At 42.4% G+C, this 16,797-nt stretch overlaps 2 protein-coding genes across 5 annotated transcripts in view; one reads left to right on the top strand and one right to left on the bottom strand.

Moving 5' to 3' along the window:
• The window catches only part of trmt61a (tRNA methyltransferase 61A), an 18,227-nt gene extending 6,847 nt beyond the window's left edge, over positions 1–11,380 (bottom strand). The window contains exons 1-3 of one of the 2 annotated variants that reach the window (XM_067613906.1): positions 10,911–11,380; positions 9,439–9,785; positions 468–734 (exon numbers count right to left, since the gene is read on the bottom strand). In XM_067613906.1, the coding sequence (XP_067470007.1) occupies positions 468–734; positions 9,439–9,769 (598 nt within the window). In that variant the 5' untranslated portion in view covers positions 9,770–9,785; positions 10,911–11,380. Of the gene's footprint in view, positions 1–467; positions 735–9,438; positions 9,786–9,890; positions 9,915–10,910 lie in introns of those variants that run through there. The other variant, XM_067613907.1, reaches the window with a different exon arrangement.
• On the top strand, positions 10,213–16,136 carry ckba (creatine kinase, brain a). Of its 3 annotated transcripts, none has more exons than XM_067613903.1 (8): positions 10,213–10,315; positions 13,691–13,878; positions 14,008–14,162; positions 14,248–14,380; positions 14,735–14,906; positions 15,002–15,125; positions 15,266–15,455; positions 15,705–16,136. In XM_067613903.1, the coding sequence occupies exons 1-8, from the start codon at positions 10,293–10,295 to the stop codon at positions 15,881–15,883; spliced, it is 1,164 nt and encodes a 387-aa protein (XP_067470004.1). In that variant the 5' UTR covers positions 10,213–10,292; the 3' UTR covers positions 15,884–16,136. The 3 variants fall into 3 exon arrangements, with proteins under 3 accessions (XP_067470004.1, XP_067470005.1, XP_067470006.1); XM_067613904.1 differs by lacking the exons at positions 10,213–10,315; positions 13,691–13,878 and adding exons at positions 12,413–12,566; positions 12,979–13,180; XM_067613905.1 differs by lacking the exon at positions 10,213–10,315 and adding an exon at positions 13,040–13,180.
• The last annotated feature ends 661 nt before the right edge of the window (positions 16,137–16,797 follow it).

Genomic DNA, 16,797 nt, shown 5'->3' with positions numbered 1-16,797 from the left:
AAGATTAATCTTTAAATAATTTATCAAAATAAAAATGTACAAAATTATCTGTTTCTAGCTTTTCAAATGAAAGGATTTGCTGATTTTCTGTATTTAAATCAATGTAAACTGAACAAAACAAGACACTTAAACTTGTAATATACTTTTTCTACTGTTTTTTTTTTACATTCCATAGTCTAAACAATTGATTAATCAAGAAGAATAGTTAACAGATTCATGTATTTATTGATTATTTAACATAGACGATGCACAATCCACTTCTTGTACCAGATATAGATAAAAGCTCGTTTCCATCTATAGTCCCAGAGCAGAGGCTTTGTTTAAAATGTATATACAGTATATATAAAACATAAAATGCAGACATAAATTTGAAATTATTGTGTAATCTAGGTTTTCTTCTATCACTAGTTTCTTCAAAGAACAAACACTGTCTCTCTCTCTCACACACACACACACACACGTCTCACCTTGCTTCTTCATGGCGGCCTTGGCGTGTCCCACCGCCTCCCAGGGGCTGGGGATGTCCAGGAAGACGGCGTCCGCCACGCCCGTCACTCCAAACCCGTCCTTGCACACGTCCTGGTTCCTGACAGTGACCAGGTGATCGACGCGGTGCTCCTTGAACTCCTCGGCGGCCTTCTCCGCCCGCTGCTGGTGGAACTCCACCGTGTGCAGGTGACCCGTGGGGGCGATGGTACGCAGTATGGCGTGGGAGAGTGAGCCGCTGCCGGTACCTGCGACACAAAGACCGCAGACTGAGCTTAAATCTATCAGATGAACAGTTTGGTTCATGTTTAATAAAGACACATTGAATCTTTGTTGTCACCGTTTCAGACTTGGAGCTTTAAGCTGAAAGCAGCGTGGGAGAGCGAGCCGCTGCCAGTACCTGCGACACAAAGACCGCAGCGAGATGAAAAAGACATGACGGACTGAGCTTAAATATATCAGAAGAACAGTTTGATTCATGTTTTATAAAGACACATTGAATCTTTGTTGTCACCGTTTCAGACTTGGAGCTTTACGCTGAAAGCAGCATAAAAACTGAGGGCAGGATGTCCGTTTAAAAACAATTTTAATCTTCTAATCTTTAAGCTCCATTAAGGATTATTTTGCAAAACAGAAACGGATTAGAAAGACTCCAAAATAAACAAACAACCCTGATAAAACTGTCATCTTATCACCGACCTCGATCTAGGAACAGTCGAGAGAGGACCTGAGGCTGCGATCTGGCTCATAAAGGGTAAAAAGTTCAGAAATGTAGTTTAGAGCTGTTCAGACTTGAATGTAACCAGTAAGATTTAAAAAAAAAACCTCAAATAAAGCCGAAGAAGAGAAGCCAGGGGAGAGGGGAGAGAGATGTGTGTTTTCTTAAATTAGTTAAAATCTTCGCTGCCGCATTTCAGACCAACTGACAACTGCAGACGTTAAAGCGAAGAGTAAATAGAGCTAAAGGAGTCCAGATGTGATGAGATAAAAACATGGACCACTTCCTCCAAGTCAGCAGAGGATTTGATTAAAAAAAAAAGATTTTGTTTATGTGGCTGTAAGTGAGTTAAACAGGACAGCTGAAGTCAGAGTCAAGTAACGCTTCCAGGTTTCAAGCGACTGTTTGAACATATATTGATAGAATGTCGAAGTTATTGTGGATAAAATGATAATATCTCAGATTTAACTGTAAGAAACTGCTGGACGTCCAACACTTAATCTCACTGAAGCAGTTTCTAACAGATTGTCAATTAATATGCTGATTATTTCCTTGATTAATTGACTAATCGTTTGGTTTATAAACCATCTGAAAACAGTGAAAAATGCCCCCTAGAGTTTCTTAAAGTCCAATGTGACCTCTTCAAATTGCCTGATTTGTTCAACCCACAGTTCAAAACTCAAAGATATTTAAATTTACTACACGTGAGAGCAAGAAAAGCAGCAAACAAATGACTGGGGAATGCTTGACATATTCGCTTTAAAATAACTGAAACGATTTAATCGATTATCAAGATGGTCGGAGCTCCGCTCATCTGCATAAATGTGTGAAAAATGCTTGTCATGATTTCCCAAAAAGTGTTGTTTTATCCAACCAATACTCCAAAACCCAAAAGATATTTAATGTACAAAGAGAAAAGCAGCAAATCATCACATCTGAGAAGTTGGAACCAGACTGAAGCCGACGCAGAAGCACCTTAAAGTATCACCGATGGCTGTTAGATTCTCCAACTGACTCCCATTAAAAAAGCGTCAACTTCTCTCCAGAAGTCAATAATCATCTTCAACGCGTCATTATGGTCTCAAACACTAAATTCAGGCCCTCTAATGAGTGTCTGGTGATCATTTTGGAAATTATTGCTCCTTTAATAAGATTTGAAGACTTACAGTAGCTTCTAAATCTAATTTTAAACACATATGAGATGAAGCTTGTTACCTACAGCTGTACGCATGAAGCACCAGAAAAGACACACTGTCAGTGACACATTGTGGATGTTACTTCACATCATGTTGCCTGTAAACTGATCAACAAGCATCTCAGAAAAAGTCACGTCACTATCAGGTCTTCAAACCAGATAAAGAAAAGCTCAAACTCTACAGCTTGTGGACATGAAGCCGTGTACTTTTAGGAAAATCTAAAAAGATTAGGTCTTCTTGTGTCTTAAAAATGTCATTAAAAGCTTCACTCCGTCCTCACACAGTCTAAACAAAGAGCTCACAGCTGTTACTACAACACACACACGCCCACGTTTTCACACCGAGTTTCTCTCCGCTCCGGCTGATAAGTGGATGCTACATTTCTGAGCGGGCCTGAAAGCGGAGCTCTGGTTGGCCCTCCTGCGGTAAACAATGCCTGCTCACGTACGGTATGAGAAGGACTGATGCGCGTGTGATTTTACAAGAGGAAAAATAACACCAGTCATGTGACTTGGAGGGTTGGAGTGTGGGGGGGGGTGGGGGGGGATTGGAGAGTTGAGAACACAGCAACAAGCCAGCAGATCCCCTCCTCCTCCTCTTTCTTCTTCTTCTCCTCCTGACATTACGTCACCGCCGCCTTTGTTAGCGTGGCAACAAAGAGAGCAATGTTTACCCCCGTAGCAGTACTTTGACTTGCTAAAAACCTCACACTGCTGAAGCGGATGGTCTGTGGCTGGAAACGGCAGTAAACAGGAAACCGTGGATGGATCTTTACGGTGCACCGTAGGAATGAGGACGCAACCGATGTAAACAAGCAGATTAAAAGTTGTCAAATATAAGGCACGACAGCAGAGAGACAGACACACACTCCCTGATAAGCTTTATACTCAAATTACCTCATTTATTGATAAAAGACGGCTTTGTTATCGTCATGGGTGAAGGACTGACTGTGCTTGTCTGTCCAGTCAGTCAGTAACTGGACTTGACGTTGATATACAATCATATCAGAAAACATACAACTTAATGTACAATGTAATGCAATCAAACAGAGCTACTACCATTAAACTGGAACTGTTCTGATTATTAGATGATTGAGAAACGCCCAACAGTTTCTGGATCCATGTTCTCAAACGTGGACAGTTGCTGTTATTCTTTGTCTTATATGACAGTGAACTGAATATCTGAAGGTTTTGGACTGTTAGTTGTACGAAATAAGCAAATCGAAGACATTACCGTGGCCTCCAACAAATTGTGAATGCGATTGTTTCACTATTTTTTAACATTTCATAGACTAAACAATTAATCAATAATGAAAACAATCATTTCTTGCAGCTCTAGAACTGAAAAACTCTGATGAATGCAACCTGTTCATGAGATGTACGTTAACTAGCATCATTTCCCCAATTAATCGATTGTTTGGTTTATAAAATTCTTGAAAATGGTGAAATGGAAAAATGTCGATCACTGTTTCCTGAAATAAACACTACATAAACTAGAAAATATTCACATTTGAGAAGCTGGAATCAGAGAATTTGGACATGCTTTAAAAAAAAAAGTCTCAAAACAATTATGCGATTATAAAAATAGTTCATGATTAATTTTCTGTTGATCGACTAATCGTTGCAGCTCTAAAACTGAGATAAGAAGCCAATACTCAGGTTTGAGAGGATGGAACCAGTGTGTTTGGTAATACATGATTAACAATAATCAATGTACCGTGATGCTGAGGCTGCAGGCTGAATTTAACCGTGTGAGAGAGATCGATCGTCATCTCTAAAATAGAGTTTACTGTTGAGAGGAAACGGCTGTGCGGCTCCTGCAGAGCTCTGTCTGACTGATGGGTGAATCCAGACCTCCGCTACTGTGATACAGATGATCGATACGCTCAGAGTCGACACTGGACTTCAGGCTTCACGCCAGGAAGCTGAAAGGTTCAGAAATACACTCGACAGCAGCAGCAGGAGAGTAAAATCATGTCACAACACATAAACACAAGTGTGAAGGTTATTATACGGCATTATTATTCATCAACAGCAGCATTTTAGGATAATTACATAATAATTAAATGTACTTCAGGGTCTCATGGACAACTCAACTCCAACATATAGCTTTGTTTGACCTCATTTTTCTGCTGAGGAAGATTATTATCTGTAGGAAAACATTCAAAGCTCTTAGCACCATGTGTAACTTTCCTCTGTTGGTGATGAATTGATGCAAATAGTGAAAGCGACTCATGACTCATTGCAACACTTCTGGTCTGCTCGCAGAACAAGACGTCAAGTCAGCAGGCAGTGACTGGCCTGAGAGGAAACAGCCATAGACGAGGATGAAAACAGAGTGGAGGGGGGGGGAGGGGGGGACCGACGGCTCGCAGTGAATCTGACTGCTGACCTGAACTGCAGCTCATCCCCTGCTCTCTGTTCTCCATCTTGTTCCTCTATCAGAATCAATACGGTCGTTGCGCAGAATGAGAAACAAAAATCAGACCAAAAGTCAAGAGATATCAACTTCCCAGGAGACGCTTTAGAAAGCGAAAGTAAGAGAGTAACGGCCTCTCATCGTTAACCCACTTCTGTCTGCGTAAACTTCAGTAAGACACTGAACCCTTGAATGTCAGTAGTGGGGCGACATGAAGCTGAACTGAAAGTGGCCGTCGTTATTCTGACAGATGTCGAGAGTGACGGTTTGTAGCTATGAAGAGAAGTTTCGGGTTTCGGTTTTCCAGAGCCTGCTGATACAGTTGCTGCAGATGTTTCTGCGACGGCTGATTCATGCCTTAAAAATCTCAAGTATTCAGTGTTTCCCAGCAGTTCATTCTTGTCGGTGTGGAAACACATCTGCAACAACCATTAAGACCATTTTAAGATTATGAAACCAGATAAAAAGGAAATTCCTTCAGAGCAGTTTCCCCCTCCATCATATCAGCTGTGACACATCTGATCCAATTCTTGCAAATTCATGTACACAACATTGTAAGTATGGCTGCAAATAATAAAAATAATAGTTTTTTTCAATTTATTCATAATATGTTTAGACTAGCTATTCATAAGTTACCAGAGACCAAAGTGAATGTCTGTTAATGGTTTATTTTGTTTGGCAAACTGTCAAAAACCCAAATATAATATAAAACGTATGATATAAGACAGACAAAAGCAACAAGAATAGGTGTTGTGATGTTTGTGGTTGATAAATTACTTGATAAAGTAAATTTTTCATTAGTATATTTAACGGATTAATCAACAAATGGTTTCAGCTCTAGAAGGAAAGCTCTGTACAAATCAATATATGACAAATGACATACGATCCCTCACCGGTTTCCCACCAACAAACACTTCCACTGGAACACAAAACCAAGCCAAAGGCACCGCCACCAGGCGCTGAACACTGAGGGTGTTTTAGTTTATAGTATATTTAAGAGAACTGGACATGGTGTTCCAAGATGGCGTCCCATTCATTCCCGTGAAAGGAAGGCTGAATCTAAATGTCCAGACTGAGCCGTGACGTGTTCACCATCATCGTGTTAAGTCTGCGAGGTCGCCGGTCCCTGAGGCTATAAAATGCATTACGAGATGGGACTGAAGACCTCGAGTGTTTCCATGGAGATTAATTAAAATTCCCTGTAGCTCTTCTCGACGTGTTTTTTTCTGAACGGTTCTTAATGGTTTTGATATGTATCTATCTGGTCAGAATGCTGCATGAACTACTGAACATGGCTGATATTACATTCACATTAAATCCTCAACTGAGGCCCTTCATGCTGTAGATGGACAAACCTTTTCCTGTTCAGTTCAGCAGATCATAATAAACAAAAAGTGCAGTGAAACTACATCAATTTACAACAAAACTGAAAAAAAGCAAATGTCATCAATGTTTTATTTTATTATGAATGAAACACTGTCATTTCCATACTGCTGTGGATTCTGGGTCATTTTCTGAGCTGAAGTATTGTTAAAGTCAGTCTACAGGAAGTCCGCTTGAGGCCCCTTGTGGACTTGGTGAAATGTGGATTTGGACGGCCCTCTTCACTCGCAGACTTCCCAGGAATGTGCCTGCAAAAAGTCCATGAGTCTGCATGTGCGGTGACGTCTGGACATTTGGATCCAGCCATAATCACCGGGCTTCCACATTTTTTTGGGCCCACGGAGCATGCTCAGTAGCATTCGTCTCTGGCTGAGCTGTGGGTCGTTGACTTATTTTGGCTTGTAGACTTTTTTTTTTTTAAATTCTGTTGGACAGAATGGATCAAATTCTGATGATCCATCTGCAATCTTTTTGGTAGTCATGTGGGGGTTTATTCATCAGTTTACAGCAGTTTCTTCTGTAATAAATGTGTATGGGGAAAAAGTATTAAGGGCCAATGTGCATCACGTGATCCTATAATACAGAATGTGGCCAGAACGCCACTCTGGGGGCTTCGTTCGTCCCTGTACAGCCGCTTGGACAGCTGAACTCGCCGTTTTTACACGGCCTCAATATCTCAACTCACAAGCTCCGCCATCTGTCATGCAGGTCATTAACATCAACAGACCTTGAGTTGTAGTATTTGCTCAGTATGGCGGCTCTGGAACCCGCTCAGCGAAGCACTGATACAGGTGGGGGGGAAAAAATAAAACACACGGTAAATAATTAGCTCAAAAAACTCTGAGCCGGCCGGGGTGATTTCCAGAACCGCGTGCCTCCAAGGTGACCGCTCTACGTGACCGACCGCTCCTTGGATCGACTCGGTGTGTAGGCGGAGTGAGAACAGCCAACAAAATTATCACCTCTAATCTGCGCGTGTTTACACAGCTCAGTGACACGGAGTCGACCCTCTGCGAGGCAGCGCATACTTGTAATAGACTATCAGGCTGTGAGTCACCGCAGTGCCGTACAAAACGCTGATTATCACCTCATCAGCACATGATGATGCTCGAGTGTTATGTGCAGCTAACAGAATGCTAATTCAAGAAGTCATTTAATAAACCAAGTGACTCAAATGTCTTCTAGAGAGATGGTTTTATTCTGATACATGAATGTGTGCACACGCAGAATATTGCGTAGACATAAAGAGATGCAAGAGAAACGTGATACCAATGCAGCGAGTGCAGCCCTCTCCATCCCGCTGGTGTGTGCTTTACTGACTAAGCAGATTTCCAGCTGAATTTATTCATCACCCCAAGGACCTTTCCAACAGCTCACACACACACACACACACACACACACACTATTTCAGCTGAGTACAATCAATAAGGTGACATGCGCAGAGCTGTCAGCACTAAAACATGATGAAGCACTGCACCAAACGTATACAAACATCCTTGCCCATCCCCCGCCTCCTCCTCCTCGCCGCCCTTGGACCGGGAAGAAACTGCGACAGCTAGCCGTAAAAAAAACCCCACTCAAGCACACTCTGAGAGATTGCAATTAAACAAATGGAAGATGGAGGACAGAGCTGAGAGGAGGGGGGAAGACAGAATGTGACGGTGTCGACAAATTGAGAATACCGTGTTACATAACGTCTGAATGTTCTCAGGCGCACAGGTCCCATGATGTTTAACAGCTGATGCTCCGTCGGCTAAAACATCTGGCTGAGACTCAAAGGTGTGAAGAGGAGGATTCAAATCTGGATTTTCATAAAACCGCAGTAGAAGATTTGAGGCCTTAATAAATCATAAAATACAGGCAGCTATAGAAGAACGCAAGAACAGTTCATTCTGGTGTTTGGAAATCAAAATTAAAACCTGAAAACCAACTACAGACTGTTCAATTAAGACTGAATTTCACAGGGTGTATAATTTCCCTAAAGACACTTTCTTCTTGTAAAATGTTACAATAGTTTTCATGACTCATCTTAAACTAATCCTCACCCCGTAAACATAAATTTATCCATTCAAATGGGATTTGGTGCAAGTACCACCCCACCCATCACATAAAACCGCACCTTAATTCATGGGTCATGAATCAGAGGTGTGTTTGGATCTCAGTCTAATTTATTAATTTCACTTTTATCTTCCTCCTGTTCTAACTAAGTGGGTGAAGGAGATATGCATGGAGGCCAGTAGTCCTCTACAGCTCCATATCGCCCTGTATTTGCTAAAAACACACATTCAAATCCGTCATGCAATGGCTTGTACATGTCACATTATGGAAGATAAAAATGCTCTAACTGCTGTTTTACTGCGACTTTAACCATAAAGCTTTACAGACTGGCCGGGTTGATACAAATCAACATGCTGTGAGCAGTTTACTGATGTCAGTTTTCTTCCAAATGAAGCTCTTGTCACCGTTTACAACACCCAACATGCAAAATTGCGCAGTGCAGCTCCAACCACACCGTCATAAAACTGTGCCTCATGGAAATGCTACTGATAATGAGACCTGAAATACTGCTGCCTCTTATTTAAAAGTCAACTTTCCAGTTTCTGAATAGCTGATGATTAACTCGTGGACTACATACTGTATATATTGTGCTCATAAACCAAACATTCTCGTCAGTAGCAGCTAATGCTCTTGTGTGTAATGAGTTTGGAAACCAATTTGAATGCATTATTGCTGTAGTGGCTAAAAGAAAGCCATGCGTTAAAAATAGTTCAAAATTAGATTGTGCAATATGGCTAACCACAAAGGAGGCACCAATCCAATGTGTTGGATCAATATCAGAATGATACTGCTTATTTAGCAGACTGAATATCGACCAAACACCACTGATCAACACTAAGTGCAGGTTTAAGTTGCGCTCCTGTCGAAGCTACCGCTGATACTTCGCTACTTCCTGCTTGTGCCAAAGATCCTCGGCTTGCTACATCCATTTCCCAAATACACGACACTCTATCAGCATCAAAAGTCTCAACTTATGTGTTCTTGATGAGTCAATGCATTAAAAACAATAAAGCAATAAAGCAAGTTGTGCTCTTGCACCATTTACGTCAGTCCAGCTGCAACTTCTCTCATTATGTTTTCAAAGACATATTTACTCACGTTTTCATCTTTAATTGTTTTGTAAAATGCACTTTGCTTTCTAAAAAACAGCTTTTGACTTGAATGTGAAGCTGCCCTCACCTGACTCGCAGACGACGGATCCCGGCTTCAGCTCCAGCATCATGGTGATGGTGGCGATGTCTGTGGTGTAGAGGATCTGTGTGCGGTGCGGCAGGGTGACCGTCCACAGCTCAGGCGTGGGGTGAAGGACGTGGACCCAACCGCCTTTGCTGCAGGTGACCTTCGACCCGTACCGCTGACCTATCAGGTCTGTGGAGTGGCGGATGACTCCGTAGCGCGTCTGCGTTTGGGCGCCCTGTTGCACCTTGACTGGCATCATGGAGTCGTGGCTCAGGTAGACGATGGCTACGTCTCCGTCCTGAATGAAGTCTGAGTACTCCACAAAACTCATGGTGAGGACCGTCACTCTGCAACAGCAAGGTCAGAAATCAATAAACGGGTTGTTTTTACTTTGGGAATATACTAGAGCTGCAATGAATAGTCGATTAGTTGCCAACCATTAAATTAATCACCAACTATTTAGATAATCGATTCATGGAGTCAGACATTTGTGTGTCTAAATTTCAACCTAATTTGGCACAGTTAAAACTAATGCTGCAAGGATTGGTTGATTAATCGATTAGTTGCCAACGATTAAATTAATCGCTAACTGATTGATAACTAAAACCCCCTCCTGTTCTGTTGTATCCGCTCCTGGATGGTGGCAGCAGGGCCCTTGTTGCCATGGCAACCGCTCTCCGGCCATTCTGTCACCCATGGCAACTCCATAATGTTGCTAGCACGCGCACAACAGTTATTTTATAAAACCTGCATTTTCCAAACTGATGCCAAACGGCCGTTTTATTTCACTGCTAAACTTCGGAGAGACCAGGCGAATTTGTTGTTGCTGCTTCAAGAAAGAAACGGACGGAAACATGTCGGACAACACAGAGAAGATGTGAGTCAGATTAATTAATTAGTTAATGTTAAGAATGACTGTCTCTATATTTCTAGTGTATTTAGAGAAAATCAGGTGTTGTGTCGAGGTCTGGTTCCCCTTCAGGTAGTGTCCCTGTACCCCGCTGAGATACTAATAAGCACTGCAGAGATAGTAAGTGGTTGTCAGAGATAAGGATAAGTTTGGGGGGAGCACCAATAGATGGGAAACAGACTTTAAACAATACCTGGCTGTTAAATAAAGTTCTCTGTAGCTAAACTAACGCTAAATTGGCGAATATCTCGTCCTAACTGAAGCTAACGGTCGCTGATTAACCGTTGCAACGGTTAGCTAGCTAACATTCAGTTGTTGGGTCACTTTTTTTTTTTAACAGTTTCAACATTATAATCACAATTTCTACCCTCAAACATACAGAGAAGTCACAGTGCAAAATGTCTGTAAGCCAAACTTGCTATTTAAGACTGATGGTGAGTTTTGTTTGAACGCTGGTTCGACTTGCTAACTGCTAACGTTAGCAACGTTGGCTAACAGTTAGCTGCCGTTACCGTTGATTACGCTTCGCACAGAAAACAGCCGTTGGCGACTCTCAGCCTACCTTCTCCAGAGGTGATGTTCGGTGGTTTCCGAGATAAAAACGACCACAAACTATTGACCGTAAACGGCTATTTCTGTTCTTAACACCGGTGTGTGCGCATGTGGACAACACTGACAGCTACCCATTCATTCCCTCACACACGTGGTGTTGTTTTCAGAGGAAGTTGGGTGAGACAGACCGGATGGTGACCCGGTTCACGGATCGGTAAACTCTCTGAGCCGAAGGAGCCGGTTTAAAGAGGCAGCACAGATGATTTGTAGATCTGCGCTTTTCACCCTGCAGCCCCGCAGGTATATTGTATTTGGATTAACGAACAAAATGTGAACATTTCAGGAGGATGTTGATGCACAGAATCCCCACAAAGCTATTTTTCTCCTCCAGACATGTTTTAAGATGTATATAACGGACTGTACTTTGAAATTAAACACATACAGTACCAGGCACCTACTCATACAAGGGTTTTTATTTATTTGAATATTTTCTACATTGTAGAAAAATACTGAAGACATCAAAACTATAAAATAACACGTATGGAATCGTGCAGTAAACAAAATCTTGTTAGACAAACCAATTTGTTTAACATTTTAGATTCTGCAAAGAAGCCTTGATGATCGCTTTGCACACTATTGGCTTTATCTCAGCCAGCTTCATGAGGAAAAACCCTTAAATGATGAACTGTATTGTTTAGGTTGCATTTCTCTGAAAACAAACAACATTAAACTCTGTTTAGATTGTTGAAAAAGGACAGATTGACAAAAAGGCTTACTTCACTAAAAGTTCATAAGTTTTAACAGCAAAATGTATTTAAAGTATCAAAAATACCCGAGCAGCAGAGCAGGCCCTGTCATTATTATATTATGTGATTAATATTCCTGCTGCTTTTTACATGTAATGTTAAAGCTGGTGCTTATTTTAACATCTTTATATACTGTTGGGTAGTTTAATCGACAACCACGCTTATAATTTTATAAACAGACCATATGTTTTGTATGTTTAATCTTAATCTGCAACGTAACTTGCAACTACAGCTGTCAATTGAATGTAGTGAACTGCAAAAGTTCAGTATTACCCTGTTGGAGTGTGAAATAGCAGAAAATCTCAAGTAAAGTACACTTATCTCAAAATTGTACACAAACAACAGTATTTAAATAATGCTTAGTTGAGTTCCACCACTGCTGTCAAGTGATTTTACATCTTTTTAGACTGTAAAATACACGGATGAAAAGAAACACTAATGTATTAATATCACAATAGTCAATGTCTCTGATCAGATTCACTTTGATTAGCTGCTCGGTTTAACGGAATTTAACAGTATGTTGAAATAACTGACGAGTCCTATAAGAATATTGGATTGGATCATAATAAATAAATAATAATAAAATGAGCCTTGTTGTAGAAAAAGTTGAATTAGAGAGAAACCTCCATGTTTAAGGATTCCCCTCTGAAACCAAATGAACACGTCCAATTGAATGAATGGACTACAAATACTGACCAATAGGAGGAGAGACGGTGTACTATAAATGACGATTCAGCTCATCAGTCCGACCGGAGAGCTGCTGGGAAGCTGCTGGAGGTTTTGTGAGCTCCTCGGCCGGAAAAATAGGGATCTTTGTATCAACCCCTGGTAGTAGTAGTAGTCAAATCCGACGACAACAGGTAGGAATATTGTTCATTTTAACTCAAATCCCGCACAAACAGAATATCTTTAAGTTTAAAATGAGGATATGATAGCTGGGTGGTAGAGGCACATATCTTGGCCTTATGAATATGTCCGATTTTCACTACGATGATTCGTGTTAACTTTGCTATTGTAGTAGTTTACTAATATAAAATGGAGAACTGCACGTTATGTTTCACACAGTGTAGCTGCTGCATATTTCTGCATCTGTTTAAACACATTAGATGGTTAACGGCGGGATATTTGATCGTCTATCTGCACTTCAGTCACTCGAGCTACATTTTAACATCCTCAATCTAAAAGTCGGTGTGAGGTCGAGACTTGTGCTGACTCTGCAGTCCGTTTGTTTCGCTGCTTTTTCACCGTGTCTTCCCTCCATCCTCCGCCCAGGGATCAGCCATGCCTTTCGGTAACACGCACAACCAGATGAAGATGAATTACGCCTCGGAGCAGGAGTATCCGGACCTCAGCAAACACAACAATCATATGGCAAAGGTCCTGACTGCTGCGATGTACGAGAAGCTGAGGAGCAAACAGACACCCAGTGGATTTACTTTGGATGATGTCATTCAGACTGGGGTTGACAACCCAGGTAAAAAAAAAAAAAAAAAAACAAGCGGCTTTTTGGCGGAACAGCCATCTGTTCCGCCTGATCGACCGCGTTTAATGGCCGCAGCGGCGCTCTGAGCTTCATGTTCTGAGAGGAACACTAACAGCTTTTTGCACTGTGACCCTGGTGAGGGGGGGGATCACTATAAGCGACACTTGCACACATATATATGGAGAGATGAATCAGTTAGAAACGGTCATATTTCTCTAAACCTCCATTATCAGCAATATTGCACAGCTTTTATAGCAAATGATAAAGATTACCAGTATTATATAATGCATGATGGGCAGCAGCTCATAATCCACAGCTGCTTTCACGGTCTTATCATGTCAGTTACACTTTTAATGCCTGATGCAGCTAGAACTGAACAGTGTGGCTGCTTCCCGTGTGAATATCCCATGATTCATGTTGAAACTATTTTCAGAAGAATTCAGATTAAGTGAATTATGGCAGGTGACTGGTCCTCACCCTGTAGACTGTGTCTCTGTTTAGCTCTGAGAATATGGCCAAGCTGACGCTGAAGAGGCTTTCAGCTGAGGAGGAGTACCCAGATTTCAGCCAGCACAACAACCACATGGCCAAATACTTAACCCTGGACATGTACAAGAAGCTGAGAACGCTGTCTACCCCCAACGGCTTCACCATAGATGGTGTCATTCAGACAGGGGTTGATAATCCTGGTACAGTACCACAAGTCCCATCCTGAGACCTGATGACACTCAGCACATTGACCAGAGTTAGTGAGGATGTTGGTTTGTCTGTCCTCCTGTCCGCTGTCTCCCCTGTGACCCTGTTGACTTTGTGTGCAGGACATCCCTTCATCATGACCGTGGGATGCGTCGCCGGAGACGAGGAGACGTACGAGGTGTTCAAAGAGCTGCTGGACCCCGTGATTGAGGACAGACACGGAGGATACAAACCCACAGACAAGCACAAGACCGACCTCAACTCAGACAACCTGAAGGTGCCGCAGCATCATGTAACCTGGCTGAATATAAAGTAATCAGATTTACTCTGCAGAGAAACTAACTGCTGTTCTTTCTCCAAAGGGAGGCGATGACCTCGACCCCAACTACGTCCTGAGCTCCCGAGTCCGAACGGGCCGCAGCATCCGCGGCTTCTGCCTGCCACCACACTGCAGCCGAGGAGAGAGACGCGCCGTGGAGAAGCTCTCCATCGAAGGTAAAGAGCTCCAGTTCATCCTGGAGCTGAAACTGGTCTGTTACAAACTACAGACTCTGCTTCCATCTGTACTAAGTGCCACATATGCAGATGGAATCAGGGCTGTAGCTGAATGACTCACTGTAAGCTGAGACCACAGTGATGCTCCATGAAGTCAAACATGATGCTTGTTGGACTCATTTCTGTACAGAGAGCATCCTCTAGTGGTAGCAGGTGGTATAACAGCACAGGACACTAGAATAATCTGATCTACAGTCCTTCACAGGATGCTTCAGCGCAGCTTCCTGACAGCACGTTAATGTTTTGACATCTCTGAGCTCTTTGTTTTATTTAAGTCGTCTCTCGTCTCCGCAGCTCTGGACTCTCTGAGCGGAGACCTGAAGGGGAAATACTACGCCCTGAAGAACATGACAGACGCTGAGCAGCAGCAGCTCATCGATGACCACTTCCTGTTTGACAAGCCAGTGTCTCCCCTGCTGCTGGCCTCAGGGATGGCCCGTGACTGGCCCGATGCCAGAGGCATCTGGTGAGACCTCATTGCTTTTCACACAACCTTCTGTAAATCTTTTATATGTAGATTTAAATTTGAAGTAAACTTGATTCCTCTCTGTGTGTCTGAAGGCACAACGACAACAAGACATTCCTGGTGTGGGTGAACGAGGAGGACCACCTGCGTGTGATCTCTATGCAGAAAGGAGGAAACATGAAGGAAGTCTTCGCTCGCTTCTGTACCGGACTCACCAAGGTTTGTAGGAAATATGAGATTAGGTGTCATTAATCTGTGGTGGTTTGTTCTCAGGAGCAATGCTGAAGGATATTTTGTAACGTGCATATAATAATCATTAGTCGTTCTATAAGAATCTCATCAGCCTGCTTCTGTTTTAGATCGAGAGCCTGTTCAAAGACAGAGGCCATGCATTCATGTGGAACGAGCACCTGGGTTACGTCCTCACCTGCCCGTCCAACCTGGGCACCGGCCTGCGTGCTGGTGTGCACGTGAAGCTGCCCAACATGAGCAAACACGCCAAGTTCGAGGAGGTTCTCAAGAGGCTGAGGCTCCAGAAACGTGGAACTGGTACGTAGAACTGCTGCAAGTGGTTTATAGGATCTGAAAGTTTTTCTGCCCACACGGACATGTTTGTCTCAACATTAAGATCTTTTCTTCAACATCTGTATTTAACTGTAGAATGTTGTGAAATAATTCCAGATTTAGTTTTTTAACTTTCAGTAAGACATTGGATTTAATGTTTAGATTGTAAAACAAAGCTGTTAACCATTAAGTCTGAATCAGTTTGTAAAGTGTATTTTGTGTGTTTGCCGTCAGGTGGCGTGGACACGGCCGCTGTGGGTGGAATCTTTGACATTTCCAACGCTGACAGACTGGGATTCTCTGAGGTGGAGCTCGTGCAGATGGTGGTCGACGGCGTCAAGCTGCTGGTGGAGATGGAGAAGAAGCTGGAGAAGGGAGAGTCCATCGACAGCCTGATGCCCGCCCAGAAGTAAAACCATCCAAACACCCGACCACCTCCCTTCCCCTCCCTCCTTCCCTTCCTCTCCCTCCTTCCCTTCCTCTCCCTCCTCCCCCTCCCTCTCATCTACACCCCCCCTCCCCCTCCCCTCTGTCTGAATGAATGTCTGACTCTGTCCTGGAATGCACTCTGTATTATGCAGTTTGGATTTGTTTGTGTATTTAAAACAAAACGGTTCCTGTGAGGTGAAGATGGATCTGAAATAAAATGTTCTGCTTAAAGTTGAACTTGTGATTTTTATCCAGTCCAGTAAATCATCATCATCATCCAGGTGACATTTAATCTAATAACCTGATCTGATGTTTCTCTGGTTCAGTTTTCTTTCATCATGGGTCACTTATGTTTAACAAAGTTGTGGATTGTGGCAGAATCATGACATGAATCTACACCCTCAGACATGTGGAGTCGCCGCCTTCACTGGATCTTTGACTGGTTTAAAGTTTGTGGTTACCAGTCGCACAGATAAAACACAGTTCAACATACATGTAGAGCTGGACCTGCACGACTGACACGACAGGAAACTGAGTCCCTGAATAAAACATGTTAGTAAAGCTGACAAACACTGTTTACATTCAGCAGTAAAGCTGTTTGAAAAGGATATTTGGTTTTAACAGATCATAACTGTAATGAATAATTTCATTGACTTGATTGGAAATGTTTCACCATTTTGTGGCATTTTAGACTAAATAGTTGCATTTCATTTTTATTCTTTAGACTGAAGCCAAAGCATTTAGTCACTGAGCTTTTCTGTCAGTGAAGTAGTTTGTTATGACGCTGAACTTCCTGTCTGCAGTGAAAGAAAAGCTCAGAAAATCCTGAAACTGCCTTCAGACAATCAGACGTCTCTGAGATCTGAATGGAATTTACTTTGTGACTATTATCTGCCTC

The sequence above is a fragment of the Thunnus thynnus genome, chromosome 16 (genome assembly GCF_963924715.1).
Source record: "Thunnus thynnus chromosome 16, fThuThy2.1, whole genome shotgun sequence".
Taxonomy (NCBI): domain Eukaryota; kingdom Metazoa; phylum Chordata; class Actinopteri; order Scombriformes; family Scombridae; genus Thunnus; species Thunnus thynnus.
This window is presented reverse-complemented; position numbering and strand designations above follow the sequence as displayed.

What these genes read in the sequence shown, in the direction of transcription:
- ckba (XM_067613903.1), top strand. Translation starts at nt 10,293, where the DNA reads ATGTCGGACAACACAGAGAAGAT. An exon ending in GGAGAAGCTCTCCATCGAAG is followed by an intron (nt 14,381 to 14,734) that starts GTAAAGAGCTCC and finishes TCGTCTCCGCAG; the next exon opens with CTCTGGACTCTCTGAGCGGA. An exon ending in CCCGATGCCAGAGGCATCTG is followed by an intron (nt 14,907 to 15,001) that starts GTGAGACCTCAT and finishes GTGTGTCTGAAG; the next exon opens with GCACAACGACAACAAGACAT.